The following is a 25,205-nucleotide window of genomic DNA, read 5'->3' as shown; positions in this document are numbered from 1 at the left end:
AGAGGGGAGCAGAGGTGGAAGAATGGGGTTCCGCAATGTTCTGAATGCAAAAAAAGCCCTGGCTGAAACCATACTATCCCATTCTAGAACCAGTAACTTGCACAAATTTATAGACAAGGCATTCTGAAATAAATACAACGTCATCCAAAATGAAACTGGCAAAATGATTTTATTTGTGCACACGAATACATTCAGATTGTCATTAGCAACAGTTTGTACATAGAGGCTTTCACTTTAAAGCGTTGTACATCAGTGCCTAATAGGAGTGATCAGTCTACAAGATTTAATCAAGTAACTAAATTCTGTTACGTTCTGCACGTGAGAGCGTTGAAAATGCAGCTCTTTCCTGTGAATGGCTTCCCATTTAGAAAAATATCAAAGCAGCATAAAGCAAGATAGCACAAATTATCGGGTGCCCACAAACACATAGTCCTGGTGAGGCAAATATTACTACAGCTACTTGACAGTCATCAATACCAGCAACTAATAGGCTTGTTTAAAAGTGCCCAGTTTCACATACAGTAACCACAATTATTAATTCATCAATGATATTATTACAAAACATATACTTGTGCTATAAAGTTTGTCCTGTATTCGGCATTTTCACTTGCCATCATTCACTGAAAGTGATTCAATCCATTGGCTAGTGGTTTCTTCAATGGTCAGTGCAGTTATAGTAGTGGCCTGCTGTGTGTCTGCAAGAAAAATAATACATTTTACTGAAATCTCTGCAAGAAGACTTTGGACTCCCCTTCTTGGGATGAGTTGAGAAAAAACCTGAACTGTACGAGTATGAAGTCTATCTCTGCTGACCTCTCCTTTTATAAACGTTTGTTGCCTGGCTATCATGGGGATATAATGTCTTCAGTACTTTAAGCCGATATCTGGAACAAGTATGCAAATCAGGAGTTCTGACTTCAAACGGACTTGCTTATCCCCATACTTGTTCTGTCCAAGACTTAAAGTACAACAAAAGGCAAAACTTTTTCTTTTTCATTTTTGGTAAAGTAAGGGTTATAACCCCTGTCCGTTATTTTCTTATATGTGTTTACTTTTGGGGGGATTTCTCTTCATTTCCTGTCCCACAGCCAAAACAGGAAGTTAGAGGAAATGCCTCCAAAGTGAGTGTTCTTGGTTGTCACCAAGATCACCAGAACTAGTGTCCCAATTTGAAGATTCCTCTTCAATTCTTCTTCTGGTGACAACCCAAAATTTGGAATTTTCTTTAATGGTCACACTCGGTCATACGATTAACAGGACAAACAGAGAGGGTGAATCTCTCTAATAGGGACACAGACAGCAATAAAAACCTGACAGGTGCCCTAATCTCTCTCTACTCTATCCACACCAGAAAATGTTTACTTTATTTACTATATACTTTTAGGTATGGTTCACACTATGCCCTCATTGTGCGTTCCTGTGCAATTCATCTGCAGCTCTGTACGGTGCAATTTTAAGCCCATTCATTTGAATGGGGTGAAATCGCACCGCACCAAAAGTAGTGCATGCGCTACTTTTTGAAACGCACAGCAACCACATCGCATGGCACTTTTTACCATACGATTTAGTGCATTTGCATCCTGCGTTTGGCAGTGATTATCTTTTAACTGACCCCCATAGCAGATCGCAAGGGCATTGCAATCAGAATGCGGTGCGAAAGCCGCATGGGACTGTTGCTCATTCTAGTGTGAACGAGCCCTTAAAGCGGAGTTCCACTCACCGGTCAAAAAAGAAAAGTCAGCAGCTACAAAAACTGTAGCTGCTGACTTTTAAAAAACAGTCACTTACTGGTCCCTCGGTGTGTCCCCTGCAGCTCGTTTCACCGGCCGTCCTGGATTCCAGGAGGCCGGCATCTTCAGTGTGGGCACCAGCCTGTGACAGCTTGTGGCTTCACAGCCGGGTACCTGCTGCGCATGCGCGAGTAGCGCTGCGCTTCATGAATGGTCCTGTAGTCTTCTGGGACCTGTTACATGTCCCAAAAGTCTACAGCGTGGGAGGGAGGACACCTGCTTCCGATCGCCTAGGCGATCGGACCAGAAGTGAGAGTGGGTATCTGTCAAAATCGGGTACCCGCTACCCCCCCCCCACCCCCCAAAGGTGCCAATCCTTAATGGGGAGCACCCCTAAAGCGGAAATTCCCCTTTAAGGACTGCTCCTCAGCCCTGCAACAAGCATTTTCAGGAGAACTGCTATGGTAGTCTTCCCATATTTCTTAGTAAAGATACAGATTTCATAAAATATAATTTAATATGTGACAATTCCTTGTGAAAGGCAAAGGTGAGTTCTGAATGTCAATTCAAATCAGGTGGTTTTCATTAGATGCCACACATCAGCAGAGGGATCTATTTGGAGGTGAAACTACTTGTAAAAATACAAGATGACTACCCAGTTTAATTTATGATTTTCAATAATATATAGCCCTTCCAATAAGAGGACATATTGCCCTTACTAATAGAATGCTTACTACTGGCTTGACCTTTGCCATGTGTGAAAACGATAAGATGCACTTCCCAAAGCTTTCACATTTTTAATTCTACCAGAAATATTTGCTATATCATTCCAACCTGATATTTTGAGGTGTGTGGATACTTTAATAAATAACATCCCAGATAGAGGAGCTGCTACACCACATTAAATTAAACTATGTATTTACATTGATTGGACACACAGAAAAAGCACCTTCTATGACTGGTTCTTCCATTCCAGAAATGTTATCTTCTTTTTCAGCAGTGCATGATTTACTTTTGGTTTCACAATAGTTCTTTTGTGACCTAACGGGAAATAAGAAATTAGAACTTTTGCATATACGGTTTATGCAAATTAAATCAATCAGGTATGTATCCAATGCAGTGATTTTGGATAACCAATTCATCTCTAGGATGACTGTAAATACACACTATCAGCTAAAAAAATTTAACCAATAAGAGCAAAAAAGACGTTGGTACTGTGGTTTTCTCTGTATTGAGTGGCCACTGGACATGCACTGAACATTATGTATACATAACCTGCAGTGAAAAGGAAGTTACCTCCAGGACCTAATCTTGGGCAAAGCAAGAAAAAAGATCTTCATCAGGTCTAGTACAGCTAAACATTTTTAGTGTTTTATGGCCACCAGTTGCAGATAGTACATAGCTCAATGCAATGATCTTTGGGTGCTGCAGATTGGACTAAATCAGCTTTTCTCAACCAGGGTGCCTTGGCAAAATATCTGAAAATTTCCCAAAACTTGGATCCATGCCAGCGGGTGGAACAAGCCTGCCTTTTAGTTACACAAAGTCACAGGTTTTCATTGTGCACCATTACGACCTTCTAGCTGTCAGCGTCCTGACAATGACTTCATCAGTTGATATGGAGGATGTCAGCTGCCTCACAGCATCCTAGTTTGATTAGAATTAGCTCAGTGATAGAGAAAAACTAGGAGGGAGAAGAGAAACACTAGAATACTAGTCAGTACCAGTGTGCAAAAGTACTGTATTTGCCGGCGTATAAGACGACCCCCTACTTTTCCTGCTAAAATGTAGTGTTTGGGCTATACTCGCCGTATAAGACTACCCTTCTTCCAATGCACACCAGTGGGAGGAATAGTGCCCCATCATCAGTGTCAGTGGGAGGAATAGTGCCCCATCATTGGCATTAGTGGCAGGAATAGTGCCCCATCATTGGTGTCAGTGGGAGGAATAGTGCCCCATCATTGGTGTCAGTGGGAGGAATAGTGCCCCATCATCGGTGTCAGTGGGAGGAATAGTGCCCCATCATCGGTGTCAGTGGGAGGAATAGTGCCCCATCATTGGTATTAGTGGCAGGAATAGTGCCCCATCATTAGTATCAGTGGGGAGAATAGTGTCCCATCATTAGTATCAGTGGGGGGAATAGGTGCCCCATCATTGGTATCAGTGGCAGGAATAGTGCTCCATCATTGGTGTCAGTGGGAGGAATAGTGCCCCATCATTGGTATCAGTGGCAGGAATAGTGCCCCATCATTAGTATCAGTGGGGGGAATAGTGCCCCATCATTGGTATCAGTGGCAGGAATAGTGCCCTGTCAGTGGGAGGAACAGTGCCCCATCATTGGTATCAGTGGGAGGAATAGTGCCCCATCATTGGTATCAGTGGCAGGAATAGTGCCCCATCATTAATATCAGTGGGGGGAATAGTGCCCCATCATTGGTGTCAGTGGGAGGAATGGTGTCCCATCATTGGTGTCAGTGGGGGGTGGAATAGTGCCCCATCATTGGTGTCAGTGGGGGGGGGGGAATAGTGCCCCCTCATTGGTGTCAGTGGGGGGGGGGGAATAGTGCCCCATCGTTGGTGTCAGTGGGGGGAGGAATAGTGCCCCATCGTTGATGTCAGTAGGAGGAAGAGTGCCCCATCATTGGTGTCAGTGGGAGGAATAGTGCTCCATCATTGGTATCAGTGACACCAATGATGGGGCACTATTCCTCCCACTGACACCAATTACACTTGCTGACCCTGTTCTAGTATGGTGCTGCTGCAGCCAGCATATGTGGTTGCAGCAGCACCTCTACAGTGAACACTTACCTGCTGCTCCTGCACTCGATTTTCGCGGGGCCGCTCGGCTCCGCCCCCTCGCCGGTGATTGGCCGCCTGTGTGCCTTTCCTGAGCTACAGTTCTGGCGGCCAATCACCGGTGAGGAGGCAGAGCCGAGCAGTTGCGCGAACATCCAGTGGCCGAACTGAAGGAGCAGCCGAGCTTCCTGGACCAGATCGTCGTGGGACCGGAGCCAGGTAAGAAACAGCCCCTGCCCACCCCTGTACTTAGTGTCCCTTCCGTTGGAAGGGGGGGTGGCGGCGGCACTGCGCCGCCCCCTAAAAAGTGTCAGTATGCCGTATACCGGCGTATAAGACGACCCCCGACTTTTGAGAAGATTTTCAAGGGGTAAAAAGTCGTCTTATACGCCGGCAAATACGGTATATTTGCTTTGGAAGAATAAATCACCTCTAATGTTGGGTGTCCTACATGTGTGGATGTTGCTGTGTTATATAAAACTATTAGAATAGTTTTTCACATTTTAGAATGGGGTGCCTCAAGACTGTCCATAATTTTAAAGGGTGCCTCGGGACTGTCCATAATTTTAAAGGGTGCCTTGACTGAAAAATGGTTGAGAAGCTCTGGTCTAAATATATGTATATAAATGTTTTTTGCAGGTGTGTTTTGGTACTTGCTTTTCCAACATATTCAGCATTGCCGGTCACTAGGTACATGTAGCAGGTTTTTGTTTGAGATATGGCACTCACTTTAGTATGCAGAACCCAAAGGGATTTTCTGATTTTAGCAAGAAAATGGAAAATCTTCCATTTGTTGGCTGTTACAGACCAGCTGAGTTTACATTCTGATTAGCATCAGAGCTGCTGTATTAGTTACAGCCCAATAGGTCTTAGCCTGTAGTTCACAACCACAGCCTCAGCAAAGCCTGTGAGAGCAGGGAGAGCCGCTACAAAAGGGGTATAGTGCTGGATTGGGAGAGTGTTTAAGTAACAATAAGGGGGATTGAGGAGACGATACTAATACCTAAACATTGTTTACCCTAATGCAGGGAATGCATTAAGGTAAAAAATGTTTAGGCTTTAAAACCACTTTATCTCAAGCTTCATATTTCAACATAATAAATTTCTGTAAACATACTGTACCTTGTGTAACGATCCTTTGTTCCATCCTTTAATTTCCCTGAAGTTTTGTGGTTCAAATGTGCTTTTCTTGAGCCTTAAGAGAAATAATTTGGTAAAACTTCAAATTATTGTTTTCCCACCCAAATATACTTTCAGTGTAGTGTCAGGCTAGTGGAAATATGTCGTATTCAGTTATGCAATGCATTCTACTGTGAAGTCTTGCATTCTGAAACATCCATATTTGTGTACCCTCCGATTGCATAAGCAACCTTTCTCAACCAGGGTTCTTCTAGAGGTTACTAGGGGTTCCTTGAGCAATTTCTACCTCTTAAATAAGTCACCACTGCCACCAATGATCTTTTCAGCTTTCTATAAGAGGAAATTCTTCCCGCTGACTACAAATGTAAGGAGCAATCACCCCTCAACCATCACACTAACGTACTGTGGGTTTTAGACTTAGTAAGTACTTGCAGGGATTCCATGTGACCAGAAAGTTATTTCAGGGGTTCCTACACATTAAAAAGGGTTGAAAAAGGCTGGCATTAAGACACTTGATTCTCTTTTATACTTCTACAAAGAATGAAATCTTGTGAGGCTTCAGACATCATTGCACCCCTCAACTAACACAAGAACTAGGAGCTTACTCTGTATTAACCAACTACCTAGGGCTTTGCTTAAAGCTGAATTCAATAAACATGGGTGGGACTAGATCCCCATATTCCAGATCATAATACAGGTAAGGTTTATACATATTTTGCTTAAGAGAAGGAGTAATATAAATCTTACAACCAGGTTGTCATTTGCCAAGGTCTTCTTTTACACTGAAAGTCCAGCACAGTCCCAACATACCTGGTGTGAATGGGCCCTAAAAGATTTCACTGCCTAAAGCTGAACTTCAGGGGGAAAAAATCCTCCTTTACAGGGAAGCTGCAAGGGTTAATGCTCGTTTGGGTCTGGGCAGGGGGTAAAAAGCTTTTTTACTCACCTGATCCTCTGCTGCCTCCATGCTGCAAGATCGGTCCTAGCAGTCTCTTTCCTCCTATGCTTTGGTGGTTGGATGCCCTTTGACATCATCAAGACCAATGCAAAACCCATAGCCTCACACTGGACAGGAGGACATAAGTATAGTTCAACGCCGAAGAGTAGGTAGTAGAAGAGGGAGCCGGCTGCATGGGAAGAGGAGGACTGGGTAAGTAACGGTACCTTTTGTGGTGCCCTAGACATAAATGAGTATTGAGCAGTGTGGGAGCTACCCCTCTGTAAGGGGATGCTCTGTTCTCCCTTGAGGTGACATTAAAAGTTTTATACAATGTGGTTGTAGGAGTGCGCATGCGCAGGTGGCCGGAGCAGATGTCCTGCTGACCGCTCTGCACAATCCCGGCGCTTCAAGAGCAAACGTTAGTGGCCCCAGGTCACCTGCACCCAAGGCATACATCCAAGCCCCTGGCTGAGACAATGGGGGCTCTCTCCATGCCCACCCGACCGGCCAGAAAGTCCGCAGACAGATCCCACAACACATTTTAAGGAGCGAGCAGGGGAGGCAAGATGGCACCCCGCTCCAGCTCCAAGGCCTCTTCTGCTGCTACAAGATCACAGCAGCGCTCGCAGGGGACTGCACTTTCTCCATCTGACCCTGGATGCCAGGATGACAGCTCCTCTGCAGCCATGGCTCATGTGAGTAATTCTTCTGCACCTCCTGGCTCTCTTTGTAGTCATCCCAGATATCCATCACAGGCTGCAAGCCTCTCTCCGTGCCATGATTCCCAAACTTCCTCCCTACTAGACAGGGAGATTGAGGATATTTTCATTAGTCAAACAGGCAGCTAAGATTCCGCACATGATGGTCCAGAGGCCTCTCCTGCACTTCCTCCTGCACCTCCGCATTATTCTGGGGATTCCATACTTATTGCACGTTTTGCTGATTTATTGCAGTGAGAACTGGATAAAGCTACCACTAAATTGGCCTCCGACCTGAAACAGGATTTTCAGGAATTGGGTGATCGCCTCGAGAAAATTTAATCTAAAGTTAATGATACAGTCCACAGAGTGACTCAAAATTCTAGCATGATTGCCAACTTACAGGATCGCTTAGATGAGGCTTACAATAAAATAGATGATCTTGAGAATCGCGCCAGGTGGGGCAATTTCAGAATTAGAGGGCTCCCTGAAACGGTAAAAGATATTGAACCCATTGCCCGCTCCCTCATCCATGCAGCGGTTCCGACAATTGATGACATTCATTTGGAAGTAGATCGAATCCACAGGGCCTTAGTCCCTTTGTGGCCGGACAGCCCTCCTCGAGACATAATAGTGAAGCCTCATTTTTTTCAGGGTCAAAGAGTCAGTGATGTGTTATTCTAGGCAACATCCAGATCTAGAAGTTGATGGATATCAGATTCAAGTCTTCGCAGACATGTTTCAGGCACCATCTAAAAGAGAAGGGCCTTTAAACTGCTACTCTCGCCGTTGATCCAGAGGGATATTCGCTATCGATGGAACTATCCGTTTCTTCTGCAATTTCTTTATAATGGCAAATCCTGCTCCTTCTCTACATTCTCTGAGGGGGAAAGACTTCTCTTGAATTTGGGTTTTATCTCTCTTAGTCCCTCCTCCCAAAACCTGCCTAAAACTAATGGACCTCCACCCCACTATCACCTCTGTGGTCTTCAGCCTCCAGGAAGAAATCTGCTGCTGCAACACCACACCGGGTGCCTTGAAGTTTTGGTTTCTTAATGTTTGTTAAATTCTAACGGAAGCCTCTCTGTGGCCCCGTTGTGGGGCATTGGCCTCTGTGTGTGTGCAAACTGGTTTATGATTCTGGTTGATGTATTTTGTTACAATACTCCGGTGGCTTTAAAATTTTTATGGATGTTACCAGGAAAAGACTAGGCACACTCCCTATTTAAAAGACTCTCCCCATTGTTTGACTTTGTGGAGACTCTTTCGGTCCTTGACCTAGCGTCTAGGATATTGGTATTTTGTTATCTTACGTTACATATTGCTAATCAATCTGCTTTTGGATGCGGGCCTTTCTTGGTGTCTTTGGTTCCTTTCTTTTATCATTTTTCCTTTTCCTAACTTTTTTTTATTTTTCTCAAGATACTTGATACTCTATATGGATGGGTGGGTTTGTCTGATAGTGACCTCGCCACTTGCTTCCCATGTCTACCCAAAAACAATGCTCTGCCATGATCCTATTGCTCTCTCATAATGTCCAAGGGTTAGGCTCCCTTTCTAAACGACTCAAAATATTCTCCCATTATAAGTCTCTGGGAGAGAATATAGTGGCCTTAAAGGAAATGCATTTTGCCCCTTCCTTTACTCCCAGATATATTCATAGGGATTGTTCGACTTGTTTTTTCACTAATGTGTCAGCACCTGTGGTAGTGAGCTTTATTGATCCACAACTTGGGGTTCCCCAGGGCGCAGAGTCTAAGCCCCAGCCTGCTTGTTCACCAGGGCCCCTGATGGTGGGGATGGACTTGTAGAAGGCTGGGACCAGGTCACGGCCCCCAGGTACACCCAGCTGAGGTGGAGGAGACCGCTAGCGGGAGCAGGGTACAACAGGAGAAGACACAGGGAATCCAATAGGCAAGCCAAGGTCAGGACAGGCGGAAAACAAGCAAGGTCAGGAACGAAGCCGGGGTCGGTACACAGATAGACAATACAGAATTCACAGCAGAAACACAAGGGAGCGCCAACAACTAAGAAGTTTCTCAGGCAAAGTGGCCTACTCTGAGCACATCTTATATAGACAGGCAGACAAGGAGGCGGCACAGGAAGTGATGGAAGGGAAGGAAATAAAACCCAGAGGACAGCAGGTGACGCCCATAGAAGAGTACAGACAAACATGAGAAGGGATCAGAAACAGGACTGCAGCAAGAAAGGTAAGAACACAAACGAAACTGCAGTCTTAATTGACATAATGCCTCTGAAAAAAAGAGAGGGGTGGCGCTCTGCTTTTCTAAATGGCTATCATTTACTGAAACTAAAGTATTAAGGGATAGAGAAGGACGATACCTTCTGGTGAAGGGTAATTTAGGGGGTAATATGGTGTCTTTTCTTATTTACTATGCCCCCAATACGAACCAGGTGGCCTTTTTCCGTTCTCTTTTCAAGTCTCTGTTTAAAGAACTAGAGGGAGATGTGATATTGGCAGGGGACTCAAATCTGGCTTTAGACCATATACTCAATAAATCCCATGTAATTAAACTTAAATTGCCTTCTAACAAAGCCGCAATTTTGCGCTGCTTTTATATCGCTATGACCTCATTGACGCGTGGAGGGAGGCCAACCCCACCTCTAGAGACTACTTCAGCTTTTCAAGGGCTCATAGTCATTATTCTCGTATAGACTATGTTTTCCTCCCCTCGGATATGATCCCTAAGTTACATTCAGCTAAAATTACATCGACACCTTGGTTGGACTACGACCCAGTACTTTTAATGCTCTCTAATTTGACGGTTAAAATGATTAAACCACACTTTAAATGAGTAAACAAGTCCTTACTAAGTGGTGAAGCCTGTTGCTTGGAACTGGGTGAACATCTCAAGTCCTATTTTGCAATTAACAAAGCAGGGGATACGAATTCCTCTATTGGGCAGCTCATAAATCCTCCGTTGTAGGTTTTTTTATTCAGCTGTCCTCCAGAATTAAAAAATCCAGCGAAAAGTTGATTTCTACCAAATCTAAAGAATATGAATCGTCAGCTGCCCAACATAAAATTGCCCCAACTTCGGACCTTTTATCTAAGGTGGAACACGCTCGGCTGGAGCTTAACCTTTGCCTCATCACAAAGGCGGAAAAACAACTGCGCTGGATGAATCATAGATATTTCACGTAGAGGGATAGACCGGGCTCTCTTCTTGCGCGCAAGCTTACCCCCAAATTTACTCACTCTGCACTACCTAAACTCCGGCACACGGGGGGTACTATCACACAGGATCCTCAGAAGATCCTTCGGGAACTTCATGATTTTATGCTTCTCTACATGGTCCACCGCTGCCAACAGCACCCTCTTCTATTCAATCCTTCCTAGAGTCCTGTAGCCCATAAAGAGCTTATGGAACAACCCATTACTTCTGAGGAGCTCCTAAAAGTTATTAAATTACTACTGTTACATAAATCCCCAGGCCCTGACGGCCTCCCCAACCAGTATTACAAAACGTTTTGTGAACATTTACTTCCTCATATGACACTATACTTTAAATCATTGCTGATGTTAATAATAATCATCCTGTTTCATTAATTAACTGCAACCTGAACATTTTAACGAAACTCCTAGCTGTACGCCTTAATTCCTTTCTGGCACAATATATTCATAAAGATCATTCGAGATTTTAATCGTGTCGTCAAACGCTGGACCATTGCGAGAGAAAGGTGTGGTTCCTTTAGATATGAGAATAAGGCATATATTATTGTCATTCCTAAACCCAATAAAGATTCTGCTGATGTTCATAATTATCATCCTATTTCGTTATTTCATTAATTAATTGTGACCTGAAAATTTTAACGAAACTCCTAGCTGTATGCCTTAATTCCTTTCTGGCACAATATATTCCTAAAGATCAGTCAGGATTTTTATTGGGTCGTCAAACGCTGGACCAGATTCGTAGATCTATTACCCTGATATCAGCTGCCCGTTCCAACAGGGATGCTCCTCTCTTTAGGGCACTCTAACTTCTTTCTCTGGACCTTCATAAGGCCTTCGATAGTCTAACGTGGGAATATTTATTTACTACCCTGCAGGCGTTTGGCTTTGGTCCTGCGTTTCTTGCTCTGTTACATTCGCCATATGCTAATCCCTTGACCCAGGTCTCCATCAACGGCTACAAATCCTCGGTGTTCCCTATCCGCAGAGGGACTAGACAGCTGTCCACTTTCCCCGCTGCTTTTTGCAATTGAACCCTTGGCTATTGCAATTTGGTCTCATCCCCAAATCCATGGCATCCATTGCGGCCAACAGGAACATAAATGTGCCTTATTTGCCAATGACGTTCTTAAGTATATTACGTCTCCTTTGATAACTATTTGAAATTTACTATCATTATTACGCCAATTCTCTGCTCTTTCCGGGCTTTCCCTTAATTTTCAAAAAACGACTGCCCCTAATGTATCTTTACCCATATTTGATGAACAGCAGCTTAGAAGCTTAAATCAGCAGCTTAAATCTTTACCCTACTTAGGAGTACACCTTACCAATTCCATTGAGACACTTTATCAGGCTAATTACCCTCCCCACTCCATCAAAATGACATTTTTGCCTCGAATACTATATTACTTCCGGAACCTTACCAATAGCAATCCTGCAATGAGATTTACAGCTTCTACAAGCTGAGGTTCTTCGTTTTATTTGGAATAACAGATGGCCTCGGATGAACCAGAAGATGTTATATGCTTCTAGATCGTGGGGTGGTATTGGCCTTCCTAATCTCCACGTGTACTTCCAAGCTGCACAGATAGCCCAACTAGCTTATACCACGGTTGGGTTGACATACTCCCCATTGGGTTTCTATAGAAGCTCTTTCTTGTCACCCTTTGGCTATTGGGGTGTTACTCTAGCTTCCTAGTCAATTACGCCCTCCTATATTGTGCCCCACTTTGTCGTTCTTCTTGGCAGTTTGGGACAGAGTATGTCTCTGCAAGTCACTAGCATCACCACATAAGCCTATTTCTCCAATTTTTTGCAACCCTGAATTTGTGCCTGGATTGACACCGGCCCCTTTTCAATGGTGGATCAGTAAGGGCTTGTTGCGGATAGGAGACTATCTTAATGGTGCTTGTATACATTCTCTGCAATATTTTAAAGGCAAGTTACATATGTCTACTACTGAAATATTTAGATACAACCAGATTGTCTCATTTCTCCGCTCAAAGCTTGCTTTATTGGACGAGTCACCTTTGCTCACCACCTTTGAACTCTCCTGCAGGAATAAGGATTCCCCAAGAGGCCAGGTCTCTGCAATATATGCTCTCCTCACTGACCCAAATTGTAAACTCCCTTACATGGAACATTGGGAAAAAGATTTAGCTGTCAATTATGAATTATCGGATTGGTAAGATATCACCTTGGCACTGTCCAAAATTTCTATCAATACTACTTTAATTGAAGCTAACTATAAAGCTTTGTTGAGATGGTATCTGGTATCTACCCGGATTGCAAAGATGCATCCGTCTGCCTCTGCGTTGTGTTTCTGGCATTGTTGCCAGGCTGGGTCTATGTTTCACATCTGGTGGCAATGCCCTCTTGTAACTAGAGTTTGGATTCGAATGTTCAATTTGTAAACTCAGTGACGGGTATTAATATTCGCAGATCCCCGGAGACATCGATCGCTCTTTCAAAAATTTCCAGATAATGTTCCCAAGAAATCCCATAAATTGATATCCTATATGTTTCTGGCTGTGAGAATTACTATAGCTAGACACTGGAGGCAATTGGTCACTCCACTTGATTATATTAAAAAGAAACTTAACTGGATCATGATTAATGACAAACTCTCCTGTATCCTACACAATAACTTGAAGAAATTAGATAACACATGGAACCCGTGGATCCAGTACCTCTCTGTGCCTCAATGACCCTCATCTGGATTTTCCTTTCTACTCTTTCCTTTGCTCTTTTTATTCTTTTTGTATTGCTGTGCATTGTATATTCTGTGCTGGCAAGACGAGATATACTTGCCCTCAAATTGGTCGTGATTTATGCCTTGTCTTAACTGCCAATTGTTGTGGCAGAATTTGTTGTTTTGGTGTTTCTATCTGTACATACGATGGAACATTGTTCATTTATATTTCTTGTTTTTGGTTTTTTTCCTTTGTAAAACTATTCAATAAAAACCATTGAAAGTAAAGTGGTTGTAAACCTCAGACATGAAATATGAACAAAAGCATATCCCACTACAGTGTGTACTTGTCTCAGTTAAGAGCACTAAGTGTCTGCTGCTTGTTCCTCTGCTATCAGCATGAGTCACTTATGAGAAGTTTTTCTGACACCAAGAGAAAAATGGTGACAGGGGAGGGACCTGCAAAATTAGCACTTCAAACGGATGTAGAGAAGAGGAGACTGCAGGTAAACAGGTACACCTTATGTAGGAGGATGTGTTTAATCTCTGTGTATCACTTGAGGCCAGCCACTTCACTAGATATATGTAAGAGTTTAACTACTTTAAAAAGAAGCATTTTAATATGGAGAAATTCCACAAGTTTTAATAAGATATTTCCGGTATCAGTCACGTTACCCATTCCCTCCTCCGTGCATCTGTTATATACATACAAATTTCTGTGATATTCCATACCACATCTTATCTGTGACTGCAGCTGATGTTCAAGTATGGCTCTCATGTTCCTGGTGCTGTAGATTTTGGCAATGCTGCATAAGTACCGTTTCTGACCCAGAGTTAGATCTGGGTGCTAAAATAAAAATATACAACCATAGTTTAAAAAAACACGTTTACATACATTTCAAGTAAAGATATGTGTAAAGACATCTTTTACTCTGAACTATTCTTAACACTTTATTTCCAATAAATGGAAGTGGCTGCGAGAACTGATTTGTGAATTCTGGCAGGTGTGGGAGAGCCCCCCGTCAGAACCCAATAGAACAGCAAAGTAGATTGCCGCATGAACATCACTTGTGTTGGTACAGCGATCTGTCAGGTTTTTTTCATTCAGCCAGCTGGTTGCACAAAAAAAACTGTCAGTGTGTACCTGGCTTGAAGTGAAACTTTACCCATAACATCTTGATAAAAAATAATTTCAGCAAGGAACATACATTCTGCATTAATAGTTCTGCCACCAAAATTAGTGTGTGCTGTAAATTGCCTCCAGAATTGTTCCTGTTTCTTCTTGCTGAAGAGCACCATTTTGCTGAAGCCAAGAGTCCTGAGTAGCATTAAATCTTTAGGATATCAAAAGATGAACCTCTACAAATTTGGCACAGTGCATAAAAACAAAGAGCCACTGAGCATGTGTAGAGCAAGGCAAAACAGTGTATTACTGGATATTAAACAGTATAGACACTTATTTTTAATGTTTTACATAGCTACACCTATAAATGGGGGGCAGCCTGAAGTCATCTAGCAGGACTTAATATTCTGACTAAAATTCCACTTTAAGTATTCTTTAAAAAAAATTATACCTTAAGAAAGGCTGCATCCTTCATAGACTTGGGGATTTGTATTGTTCTGACTTGTGAAATGACAGGAGCACTTTCTGATGTTCCACAATCTCTTTCCACAGTCTTTTGTCCACAAACACTATTATTATGTAGCCCTGAAAAAAACAGAAATGTTATACTTATGGTGGCTATGACTGAAAATTCTAAAGAAAAAACACTTGAACTTGATTACTAGGTACCCACTCTGCGGGGGCTTCTTCTGACCGAACTCCATAGTCCTATAGAAACAGAAAACATGATTTTACTGGCACCATAACAATGGCGAGTGATTGTACTTACACAGAAACTTTAGCTCATTATTACAACATCCAGAAGACAGTAAGACATTTTGCACACTGTACTGATGTATAAATGTCAGACATTCCTGGCAAAAAAAACGTGAGGATGGGCTGTATATCACTGGCATGTATTTGTGCATATTTACAGGTAAGCACACATGTATAAAGAATATTGGGGTTTTTTTTCGTAATGAAGGAAATTTGGCACGTGCACATATTTTTTCATATACACAAACAAATACTAACTGGCAACTCAGATTTCTGCATTTTTTTTTTTTACTGATCCATACACAGCGCATGTTGGAAGAGATGGTCTGTATTTACATCAGTAAAAAAAAAAATGCATGTTTGTCTAAAAAGTTTAATTTTTAGGAAGCAGTGTGCAAGAGGCCTAATTCAAAAGAAGAAGCCATGCTAACCTGACAGCCTAAGGCTGGCCATACACTATACAATTTTCTGTCCAATTTCTGCCAATTTCCGCCAATTTCCTTTAGATTTACCTTCAACTATGTAGTGCAAGAGCCTGCCTAATTGGATACAATTTAAAGTGTTGTTAGGTTTGACCTGCTATTATATGCTTTTTGGTAAATCATATGCTTTTTGGTAAATCTAAACCAAAAATCTCAATTTTCTTTAGAAAACTGCTTTAGATTTACCAAAAATCATATAATAGGAGGTCAAACCTAAACCACACTTTCAATTGTATCCAATTAAGCAAGCCCTTGCACTACATAGTTGAAGGTAAATCTAAAGGAAATTGGGCAGAAATTGGACAGAAAAATGTATACTGTATGGCCAGCCTTAGGCTGGCCATACATTTATACAATTTTCTTGAGATATTTGGTTTAGATTTACCAAAAACCACATAATAGGAGGTCAAACCTAACAACACTTTTGATTGTATCCAATTAGGTGGCTCTTGCACTACATATTTGAAGGTAAATCCTAAACAAATTTGGCAGAAATTGGACAGAAAATTGTATAGCGTATGACCAACATAAGAAAATACAGTATACACCCATTAACCAGAGTGGATAAAAATCGATGACTTTTTTTTTTTAAATCAAAACAAGAATTTTTTTTAATTTAAATTGAATTTTTTTTTATTTTTATCAAATTTGTTTTAATAAAATGCTTTTGGAGTAAAAATCTATCTAAAGATAGTTTTCTATTTAAGATCCATTAATAATTTTGTTTATTCAGCATGAAATTTAGCTTAGTTATGTAGCATGAGGCTGTATATTCTGCAATATTTACATATTTGGTAAACTGATTCAATGAATTCAAGCTCTGCAAGCTGAGATAACATGCACTGCATTGATGCATTCACACAATTTCACAGTAACCATGAGAAAAACATGAAATAAAAGAATCTGAGTAGTTCTCCAACTACGTGTGATTAACCTAAAATCGGTTCTGATATCGCTCTTTTACTGACCTGACAGCTTATTCTTCTAAAAAGGAAACCTTCATTTGGTTTGCATATATTAAAGATTCTAACTACCAGCAAGAATGAGTCGGATTCCTTACATTTAAAGAGTACCTGTCATTTTAGATCCATCATGGCAGCGCCTGTTAGGGGGCATCCACTCACCTGCTGCCGCCACGTCCCTCACCTTGTTGTGTCCCTGCCGTATCACCAGCCGTCCCATTAAAGTGAATGGGAATGTCGGTGAGTCAACAGCAGATCAGAGGAGGAGCTGCTGCGGGACAGAGATGACAGTTGCTCTTTAAAAATTATTATGTAAACCGAGCCTTTTCACTAGTGATATAAATCGTGATTTAAATAGTGATTTAAATCAACTTGATTTAAATCAAATCCACCCTGCCATTAACCCAAAAAACATTTATACAAGGCATAGCAACTTTAGATAACAAAAGAATCTACCTGGAATTGTTACCCTTGCAAGAGTCGATGACTGGATCACTCATAAACCTTGAGGGGGAGATATAGCAAGCTCAGACCCTCTATGCCTTTACTGACTTGTTCTAGAACCAGAAAGCCCATCTTGTCATTGCTGACTATAACTAATGCAGCCTATCTATCTGCTCAACAACAAAGTACTCTCTTTACACCACTATTTATTTAAAGGGATAGTTCACCCTTACCAAAAAGTTGCCAATGCAGATAAGGGGTGTCTTGCAGATAAAAACAAACTGTGCAGCTCTGATTAAAGTTGAATAATGCTCTGCAATATAGGGGTAGGCTAGTTACATACCTCCAGAAACCGGACTGAAAAGCTCCGATGGGATTGCTAGGTGAGGCCTAGTCATTACTGCTCACCTCCACCATCACAGGAGTAAGCTCTCATATGCTGATCTCAGAACTACTACATCAGAGGAGACACAGAGCATGTGAGTGGCTTTGATTCAGAGAAAAAGCTCTCTCCTGTGATGTGGAGGTGAGCAGTAATGACTAGGCCTAACTTAGCAACGTTCTAGCAACGTCCTGGGAGTATTTCAGTCAGGCTTCTTGAGATACATAAATGACCTACACCTATAACAAGGGTTTTATTCAACTTTAGTCAGAGACACACGCTTTTCTTTTATCCACAGACACCCCTTATCTGCACAGGCAGGTTTCTGGTAAAGGTGAACTAATACTTTCATCTCAGATCTCTCCCCTGATATGTACCTTACCTTTCTTATCACATATTTCCCTTGCACCTTATCTAGTGCATGTCACAGACAAGATAACACTTTCGAGGATCATTCAGAGAACAACTAATGCAGGCCATAGACGGGTCGTTTATCGGCCGATATTCACGCCGTTAGTGGGGCCAGCCCATCGGCCGTTTTTCGTGGATCTTCTCGTTTATTTTTATCGGTCATGCTGGAAAATCCACGACAAACGGCCGTTTTTCGTGGACATTGGTGGCAGCATCGGCAACGGGGCCGACCGATTTTTCGTTTATCAGCTGACAATTCTGCCAATAAACGGCCCTTCTATGGCCTGCATTAGAACATCCTTCTCAACCTCCTTTGATCTAATTAATTTCCTCAGCCAGCCCTCCCTCCAATGCCACTGTAGAGAAAAAAATGTTTGTTTTTCAACTTCAGCTTTTTTATGTAAAGTAATCACAAGCAATTATACTACTATATTTAGGTGACATACATTTGTATTAGCAAATAGGAAGTAGGTTTACTATGTTATAAAACAATGAGAAAACTCCTGTGCCAACTATTAAATGTGCAATAAAGTGACAGTGAATAAATGCTGCAGCTAACATTAATGTGTTCCCACATGGCTGCACAAAATTAAAAAAAAATGATGATGTAGCGCTGCTATCTAAAACACATCAGCATATATACAATATACCTTAATAAAGTGGAGTTCCAGTCAATCTGTAAAAAAATAAAAGTCAGCAGCTACAAAAACTGTAGCTACTGACTTTTAAAAAAAACAGCCACTCATTTGTCCAACAATACCGCCGTGCCCCATTTCACCTGCCATCTTGTATTCTAGGCGCCGCCATCTTCAGTGTGGGCACCCGGCTGTGATAGCTTGTGGCTTCACAGCTGGGTGCCTACTGTGCATGCACGAGTAGCGCTGCGCTTCCTGAATGGCCCCGTCATCTTCTGAAACCTGTTACGTGTCCCACAAGACTACGGAGAGGGAGGGGGGAGGACACCTTCCGCTTCCGATCACCTAGGCGATCGCAGCGGAAGTAGGAGCGGGTACCTGTCAATATCGGGTACCCACTCCCCAAAGGTGCCAATCCTTGATGGGGAGTGGGTGACCAATCTTTAAAGCGGAACTTCCCCTTTTGGGTGGAACTCTGCTTTAAATAACAAAATCCTGTGTGGAAATGAAGTGCTTAAATAAATAGGGGACTGGTGGGAGCATTTGTTATTTCAAATATATATATATATATATATATATTTAATCTGTGCATTACTTGTTGTATTGTACATCATATTGGAAGGGCATCCTTCCATACTATTTCCTTCCTCGACTGACCTTTAAATCTATTACAGTACATCTAAACTGATGAACAAAAATGTAATATGTTACGGTCCTTGGATATCATGGCTCCCATTTTTCAATGGTATATTTGACAGATCATATGATAGCTAAGAAGAGCAGATCATTGTTGAGTTTTCATACACTTTAAATACCTAGAGGAATTCCACCTGGCTATGTGCAAACCAAAAGTCAGCAGCTGCAAGTATTCTCCAGCTTCTTCTGGGTGTTAGTCTTCAACTGACTGGCTAACAAGGGATGACATCTGTCCTGCGCATGTGCAAGAGTGCAATCATCCATTTGCCGAAATGTAAACAGAGCTGTGTTCATTCTACAATAAAGAGCCTGCCTGCTTGCAATTTTTTTTCCAATTTTAGCTCCATTTGAATAAACACATAATTACCAGCCCATGAGGTCCAGCACTGTTTTCCATGCACTTATTTATTCACAGGACTTCTGAATTTCTAAGCTGCCATCTTACATTCAGGAGGCAACTGTCACTTCCTGATCACTCACAACTGCCCCCTACTGTGCATATATTCAAGATGGTGACCTGCTGTGAGACTGGACCTGTAGCCTCCTGGGATGTGGAAGCTGCATGAGGGCCGAGGGTATTGCATTCTGGCCTTGGTGAAGAATGAGGGAGTGGAAGCCAGTACCACCAAAAACAATATTTGCTTCCCCCCACCCCAAAAACTGTGATCTTGTAACAGGTATGATCTTTGCATGAAGGTCCACTTGAACCCTAAGTTTATATCTGTGCGGGGTGTGGGAATTAATTTAATCGCACACATTAGCGCACTGGCATGCAGCTGTACACAACACACGGTGCTGCACAGAAAACGTATGGGGTTGCAGCTAACTCTTAATGGCAGCTCCTGCGCTGAAAAACATGGTTTTGGTTCTCGCACATGGAAAAGCATGATACAGAAGCACCATGCGATTTCCGTGCGTCCGTGTTTTGAAAAAGGTGCAGAGACCTTTTCTCTGCAAGAAACGCAGACACAGCAGCCCAATCAAATGAAGCAGCTGCTCTGCCTGTGCAAACGTCACTCGCAGAGCCACATAGATGTGAACCGAACCTAAGGGCTGATTCACACCTGAATCGCACAAGAATGTGGTCCTCATCTTTGAGCGAAAAAGTGTGGAGCAATTTTCAGCTCATTCATTTGAACGGACTGAAATCACACGCATGTACTACTTTTCAAAAATTCACAACACCAAAACGCATGGTACCACGCGATCTGGTGGAAGCAGACACACTGCATTTGCAATCTGCATTTGGGGTGTTGTTAGGAATATACTGACACCCGCAGCAGATTGCACACCCAGTGCATTTTGAATGTGGTGTGGGAAACGTGCACTGAATGCGGAGTTCCACTCACGCTGTCAAAAAATAAAAGTCAGCAGCTACAAAAACTGTAGCTGCTGACTTTTAAAAAACAGCCATTTACCTGTCCCTTGGTCCTGCGGTGTCCTCCACGCAGCCCGTTTCACCGGCCGTCCTGTATTCCAGGAGGCCACCATCTTCAGTGTGGGCACCCGGCTGTGACAGCTTGCGGCGGTACCCACTGCGCATGTGCGAGTAGCGCTGCGCTTCATGAATGGTCCTGTAGTCTTTTGGGACCTGTTACATGTCCCACAAGACTACAGGGAGGGAGGACACCTTCCGCTTCTGATCGCCTAGGCGATTGGACTGGAAATGGGAGCGGGTACCTGTCAAATGTGGGTACCCGCTCCCCCCTTCCGCCCCCCAAAATGCCAATCCTTAATGGGGAGCAGTCCTTCAAGCAGACCTTCCTCTTCTGGGTGGAGCTCCACTTGAACACTGGTTTCCCACACCGCGTTCTGGTGGGTTTTGATTTTAATGTCAGTTTCATAAACACATTTTGAATACACTGCATGTTTCTGCTTGTCCATCGAGAAACTGAAAACAAACAGAAATCTCCAATTGTCTATGAGAAGATGGTGGCGCAATCAAGGTAAGTGTCCTCACCTTCCCGGCTTCCTCTGGCATGGCCTAACATGTGAGGAGTGAGATCCAGATGTGGAACTATGTTCATGGGTGTGTGTGTGATCCTCCATCCTCAGGGCTCAGGCCGCTCTCCAGGAATACACGTCTCCATGGTTATCTGCACACAGGGGACATGACAGCAACAGCAGCATCAGCATCCGCGCATGCGTACTGCGTTGTTCGGCTGCCAAGCACTTTTGTTAAGCGCTAATATTGGCCGTTCTGGTATAATAATAATTGGAGGCGTAGTCATAATAGTAATCACTTATATAGAACGTTGTTGTACTTGGATGCAGTTTGTGGTACCCGGTATGGGCGTGCAGGAATGACGCGAAGCTGTTTGACCCATGGCGGCCTCCGTCCTGATCCCGGAAGTAGATCACCTGTGATGTAGTGGTGGAGTTGGTCGGGGGACCGGTGCTGATCATGCCTCGCTACGCGCAGCTGGTGATGGGGCCGGCGGGAAGTGGGAAGGTGAGAGGTGGGCCGTGATATTAGGTGGCATGGCTGGACACTCACTTCTTCTCCAGGCTGATGGAGAGGAGACCTATGCGTCCAATGTAGTGATCAGGGAGCCATGCTGATGATTACATGTCTGTAGACCCGGGGACATGACTAGGATCAGCGAATTGCAGAACATTCTACAGAGTACAGTGTATGATGTATGGAGAGCATTGGTCATCACCCTTCTATGTGTGAAAAAAGTATTGTCCATGGAATACAAATCCCCCCTGCAGTGGCCCCCACCACAATAATGGTATGGGCCCTTTCACAAGGTGGCCCCTAGTTTCCCCCACACTACAAGGGTATGGGCCCTTTCACAAAGTGGCCCCAAGCTCCCCCCACACTACAAGGGTGTGGGCCCTTTCACAAAGTGCCCCCCCCCCCACTACAAGGGTATGGGCCCTTTCACAAAGTGGCCCCCAGCTTCCCCCACACTACAAGGGTATGCCCTTTCGCAAAAAGTGGCCCCCAGCTCCCCCCCACACTACAAGGGTATTGGCCCTTTCACAAAGTTGCCCCCAGCTTCCCCCACACTACAAGGGTATGGGCCCTTTCACAAAGTGGCCCCCAGCTTCCCCCACACTACAAGGGTATGGGCCCTTTCACAAAGTGGCCCCCAGCTCCCCCCACACTACAAGGGTATTAGCCCTTTCACAAAGTGGCCCCCAGCTTCCCCCACACTACAAGGGTATTAGCCCTTTCACAAAGTGGCCCCCAGCTTCCCCCACACTACAAGGGTATTAGCCCTTTCACAAAGTGGCCCCCAGCTTCCCCCACACTACAAGGGTATTAGCCCTTTCACAAAGTGGCCCCCAGCTTCCCCCACACTACAAGGGTATTGGCCCTTTCACAAAGTGGCCCCCAGCTTCCCCCACACTACAAGGGTATGGGCCCTTTCACAAAGTGGCCCCCAGCTTCCCCCCGCACTGCAAGGGTATGGGCCCTTTCGCAAAGTGGCCCCCAGCTTCCCCCACACTACAAAGGTATGGGCCCTTTCACAAAGTGGCCCCCAGCTTCCCCCACACTACAAGGGTATGCCCTTTCGCAAAAAGTGGCCCCCAGCTCCCCCCCACACTACAAAGGTATGGGCCCTTTCACAAAGTGGCCCCCAGCTTCCCCCCGCACTGCAAGGGTATGGGCCCTTTCGCAAAGTGGCCCCCAGCTTCCCCCACACTACAAAGGTATGGGCCCTTTCACAAAGTGGCCCCCAGCTTCCCCCACACTACAAGGGTATGCCCTTTCGCAAAAAGTGGCCCCCAGCTCCCCCCCACACTACAAAGGTATGGGCCCTTTCACAAAGTGGCCCCCAGCTTCCCCCACACTACAAGGGTATGCCCTTTCGCAAAGTTGCCCCCAGCTTCCCCCACACTACAAGGGTATGGGCCCTTTCACAAAGTGGCCCCCAGCTTCCCCCACACTACAAGGGTATGGGCCCTTTCACAAAGTGGCCCCCAGCTCCCCCCACACTACAAGGGTATTAGCCCTTTCACAAAGTGGCCCCCAGCTTCCCCCACACTACAAGGGTATTAGCCCTTTCACAAAGTGGCCCCCAGCTTCCCCCACACTACAAGGGTATTAGCCCTTTCACAAAGTGGCCCCCAGCTTCCCCCACACTACAAGGGTATGGGCCCTTTCACAAAGTGGCCCCCAGCTTCTCCCACACTACAAGGGTATGGGCCCTTTCACAAAGTGGCCCCCAGCTTCCCCCCGCACTGCAAGGGTATGGGCCCTTTCGCAAAGTGGCCCCCAGCTTCCCCCACACTACAAAGGTATGGGCCCTTTCACAAAGTGGCCCCCAGCTTCCCCCACACTACAAGGGTATGCCCTTTCGCAAAAAGTGGCCCCCAGCTCCCCCCCACACTACAAAGGTATGGGCCCTTTCACAAAGTGGCCCCCAGCTTCCCCCACACTACAAAGGTATGGGCCCTTTCGCAAAAAGTGGCCCCCAGCTCCCCCCCACACTACAAGGGCATGGGCCCTTTCCCAAAGTGGCCTCCAGCTTCCCCCCGCACTGCAAGGGTATGGGCCCTTTCACAAAGTGGCCCCCAGCTTCCCCCCGCACTGCAAGGGTATGGGCCCTTTCGCAAAGTGGCCCCCAGCTTCCCCCACACTACAAAGGTATGGGCCCTTTCACAAAGTGGCCCCCAGCTTCCCCCACACTACAAGGGTATGCCCTTTCGCAAAAAGTGGCCCCCAGCTCCCCCCCACACTACAAAGGTATGGGCCCTTTCACAAAGTGGCCCCCAGCTTCCCCCACACTACAAGGGTATGCCCTTTCGCAAAAAGTGGCCCCCAGCTCCCCCCCACACTACAAGGGCATGGGCCCTTTCCCAAAGTGGCCTCCAGCTTCCCCCCGCACTGCAAGGGTATGGGCCCTTTCACAAAGTGGCCCCCAGCTTCCCCCACACTACAAGGGTATGGGCCCTTTCACAAAGTGGCCCCCAGCTCTCTCCCCACTACAAGGGTATGGGCCTTTTCACAAAGTGGCCCCCAGCTCCCCCCACCCACAAGGGTATGGGCCCTTTCACAAAGTGGCTCCCAGACCCCGCCCCCCCACACACACACACTTCAAGGGTATAGGCCCTTTCACAAAGTGATGCACTTTCGATGCTTTCCGATTGACTTACAATGGAAGGTGCGTTTTTGAAAAGTGCACCATAAATTCAACTTGCGGGGCTTTTCAAAATGTGGCACACCCGTAACGTAGTGATGTGAACACTTACATAAGATTTAAAGGGAAATAGTTTTCATGCACTTTCACAAAGTGCCCCCCCCCACTACAAGGGTATGGGCCCTTTCACAAAGTGGCCCCCAGCTTCCCCCACACTACAAGGGTATGCCCTTTCGCAAAAAGTGGCCCCCAGCTTCCCCCACACTACAAAGGTATGGGCCCTTTCACAAAGTGGCCCCCAGCTTCCCCCACACTACAAGGGTATGGGCCCTTTCACAAAGTGGCCCCCAGCTTCCCCCACACTACAAGGGTATGGGCCCTTTCACAAAGTGGCCCCCAGCTTCCCCCACACTACAAGGGTATGGGCCCTTTCACAAAGTGGCCCCCAGCTTCCCCCACACTACAAGGGTATGCCCTTTCGCAAAAAGTGGCCCCCAGCTCCCCCCCACACTACAAGGGTATGGGCCCTTTCCCAAAGTGGCCCCCAGCTTCCCCCCGCACTGCAAGGGTATGGGCCCTTTCGCAAAGTGGCCCCCAGCTTCCCCCACACTACAAAGGTATGGGCCCTTTCACAAAGTGGCCCCCAGCTTCCCCCACACTACAAGGCCCCCAGCTCTCTCCCCACTACAAGGGTATGGGCCCTTTCACAAACTGGCCCCCAGCTCTCCCCCCACTACAAGGGTATGGACCTTTTCACAAAGTGGCCCCCAGCTCTCCCCCCACTACAAGGGTATGGGCCTTTTCACAAAGTGGCCCCCAGTTCCCCCCACCCACAAGGGTATGGGCCCTTTCACAAAGTGGCTCCCAGACCCCGCCCCCCCACACACACACTTCAAGGGTATGGGCCCTTTCACAAAGTGATGCACTTTCGATGCTTTCCGATTTACTTACAATGGAAGGTGCGTTTTTGAAAAGTGCACCATAAATTCAACTTGCGGGGCTTTTCAAAATGTGGCACACCCGTAACGTAGT

The 25,205-nt window shown here is 44.9% G+C and overlaps 2 protein-coding genes across 3 annotated transcripts in view; one reads left to right on the top strand and one right to left on the bottom strand.

Annotated features, from left to right (window-relative positions):
* Positions 1-150: 150 nt before the first annotated feature.
* On the bottom strand, positions 151-21,373 carry FAM216A (family with sequence similarity 216 member A). Of its 2 annotated transcripts, XM_089676663.1 has the most exons (7): positions 21,041-21,367; positions 14,986-15,020; positions 14,764-14,897; positions 13,922-14,036; positions 5,649-5,721; positions 2,680-2,771; positions 151-695 (listed from the first exon to the last, which is right to left on the bottom strand). In XM_089676663.1, exons 1-7 carry the CDS (start codon positions 21,127-21,129, stop codon positions 604-606), a joined length of 630 nt encoding a protein of 209 aa, XP_089532789.1. In that variant the 5' UTR covers positions 21,130-21,367; the 3' UTR covers positions 151-603. The 2 variants fall into 2 exon arrangements, with proteins under 2 accessions (XP_089532789.1, XP_089532797.1); XM_089676671.1 differs by lacking the exon at positions 14,986-15,020 and having other exon boundaries at positions 21,041-21,373.
* The window catches only part of GPN3 (GPN-loop GTPase 3), a 38,422-nt gene continuing 34,493 nt past the window's right edge, over positions 21,277-25,205 (top strand). Inside the window, exon 1 of the mRNA XM_089676650.1 lies at positions 21,277-21,532. Coding sequence (XP_089532776.1) covers positions 21,485-21,532 — 48 coding nt within the window. The 5' untranslated portion in view covers positions 21,277-21,484. The remainder of the gene's footprint in view (positions 21,533-25,205) is intronic.

The sequence above is a fragment of the Staurois parvus genome, unplaced genomic scaffold (assembly GCF_062004578.1).
Source record: "Staurois parvus isolate SC_StPar_1 unplaced genomic scaffold, SC_StPar_1.0 ptg000014l, whole genome shotgun sequence".
Lineage (NCBI taxonomy): Eukaryota > Metazoa > Chordata > Amphibia > Anura > Ranidae > Staurois > Staurois parvus.
Note: the sequence above shows the minus strand (reverse complement) of the source record. Positions and strands in the feature narration are given on the sequence as shown.

Excerpts from the sequence above, each read along its gene's own strand:
- FAM216A (XM_089676663.1), bottom strand. The coding sequence starts at position 21,129 with ATGGAGGATCACACACACACCCATGAACATAGTTCCACATCTGGATCT. Across the intron at positions 5,722-13,921 it reads GCAGTCACAGATAAGATGTG|GCTCAAGAAAAGCACATTTG; the intron begins GTATGGAATATC and ends ATTTCTCTTAAG. Across the intron at positions 2,772-5,648 it reads ACAAAGGATCGTTACACAAG|GTCACAAAAGAACTATTGTG; the intron begins GTACAGTATGTT and ends ATTTCCCGTTAG.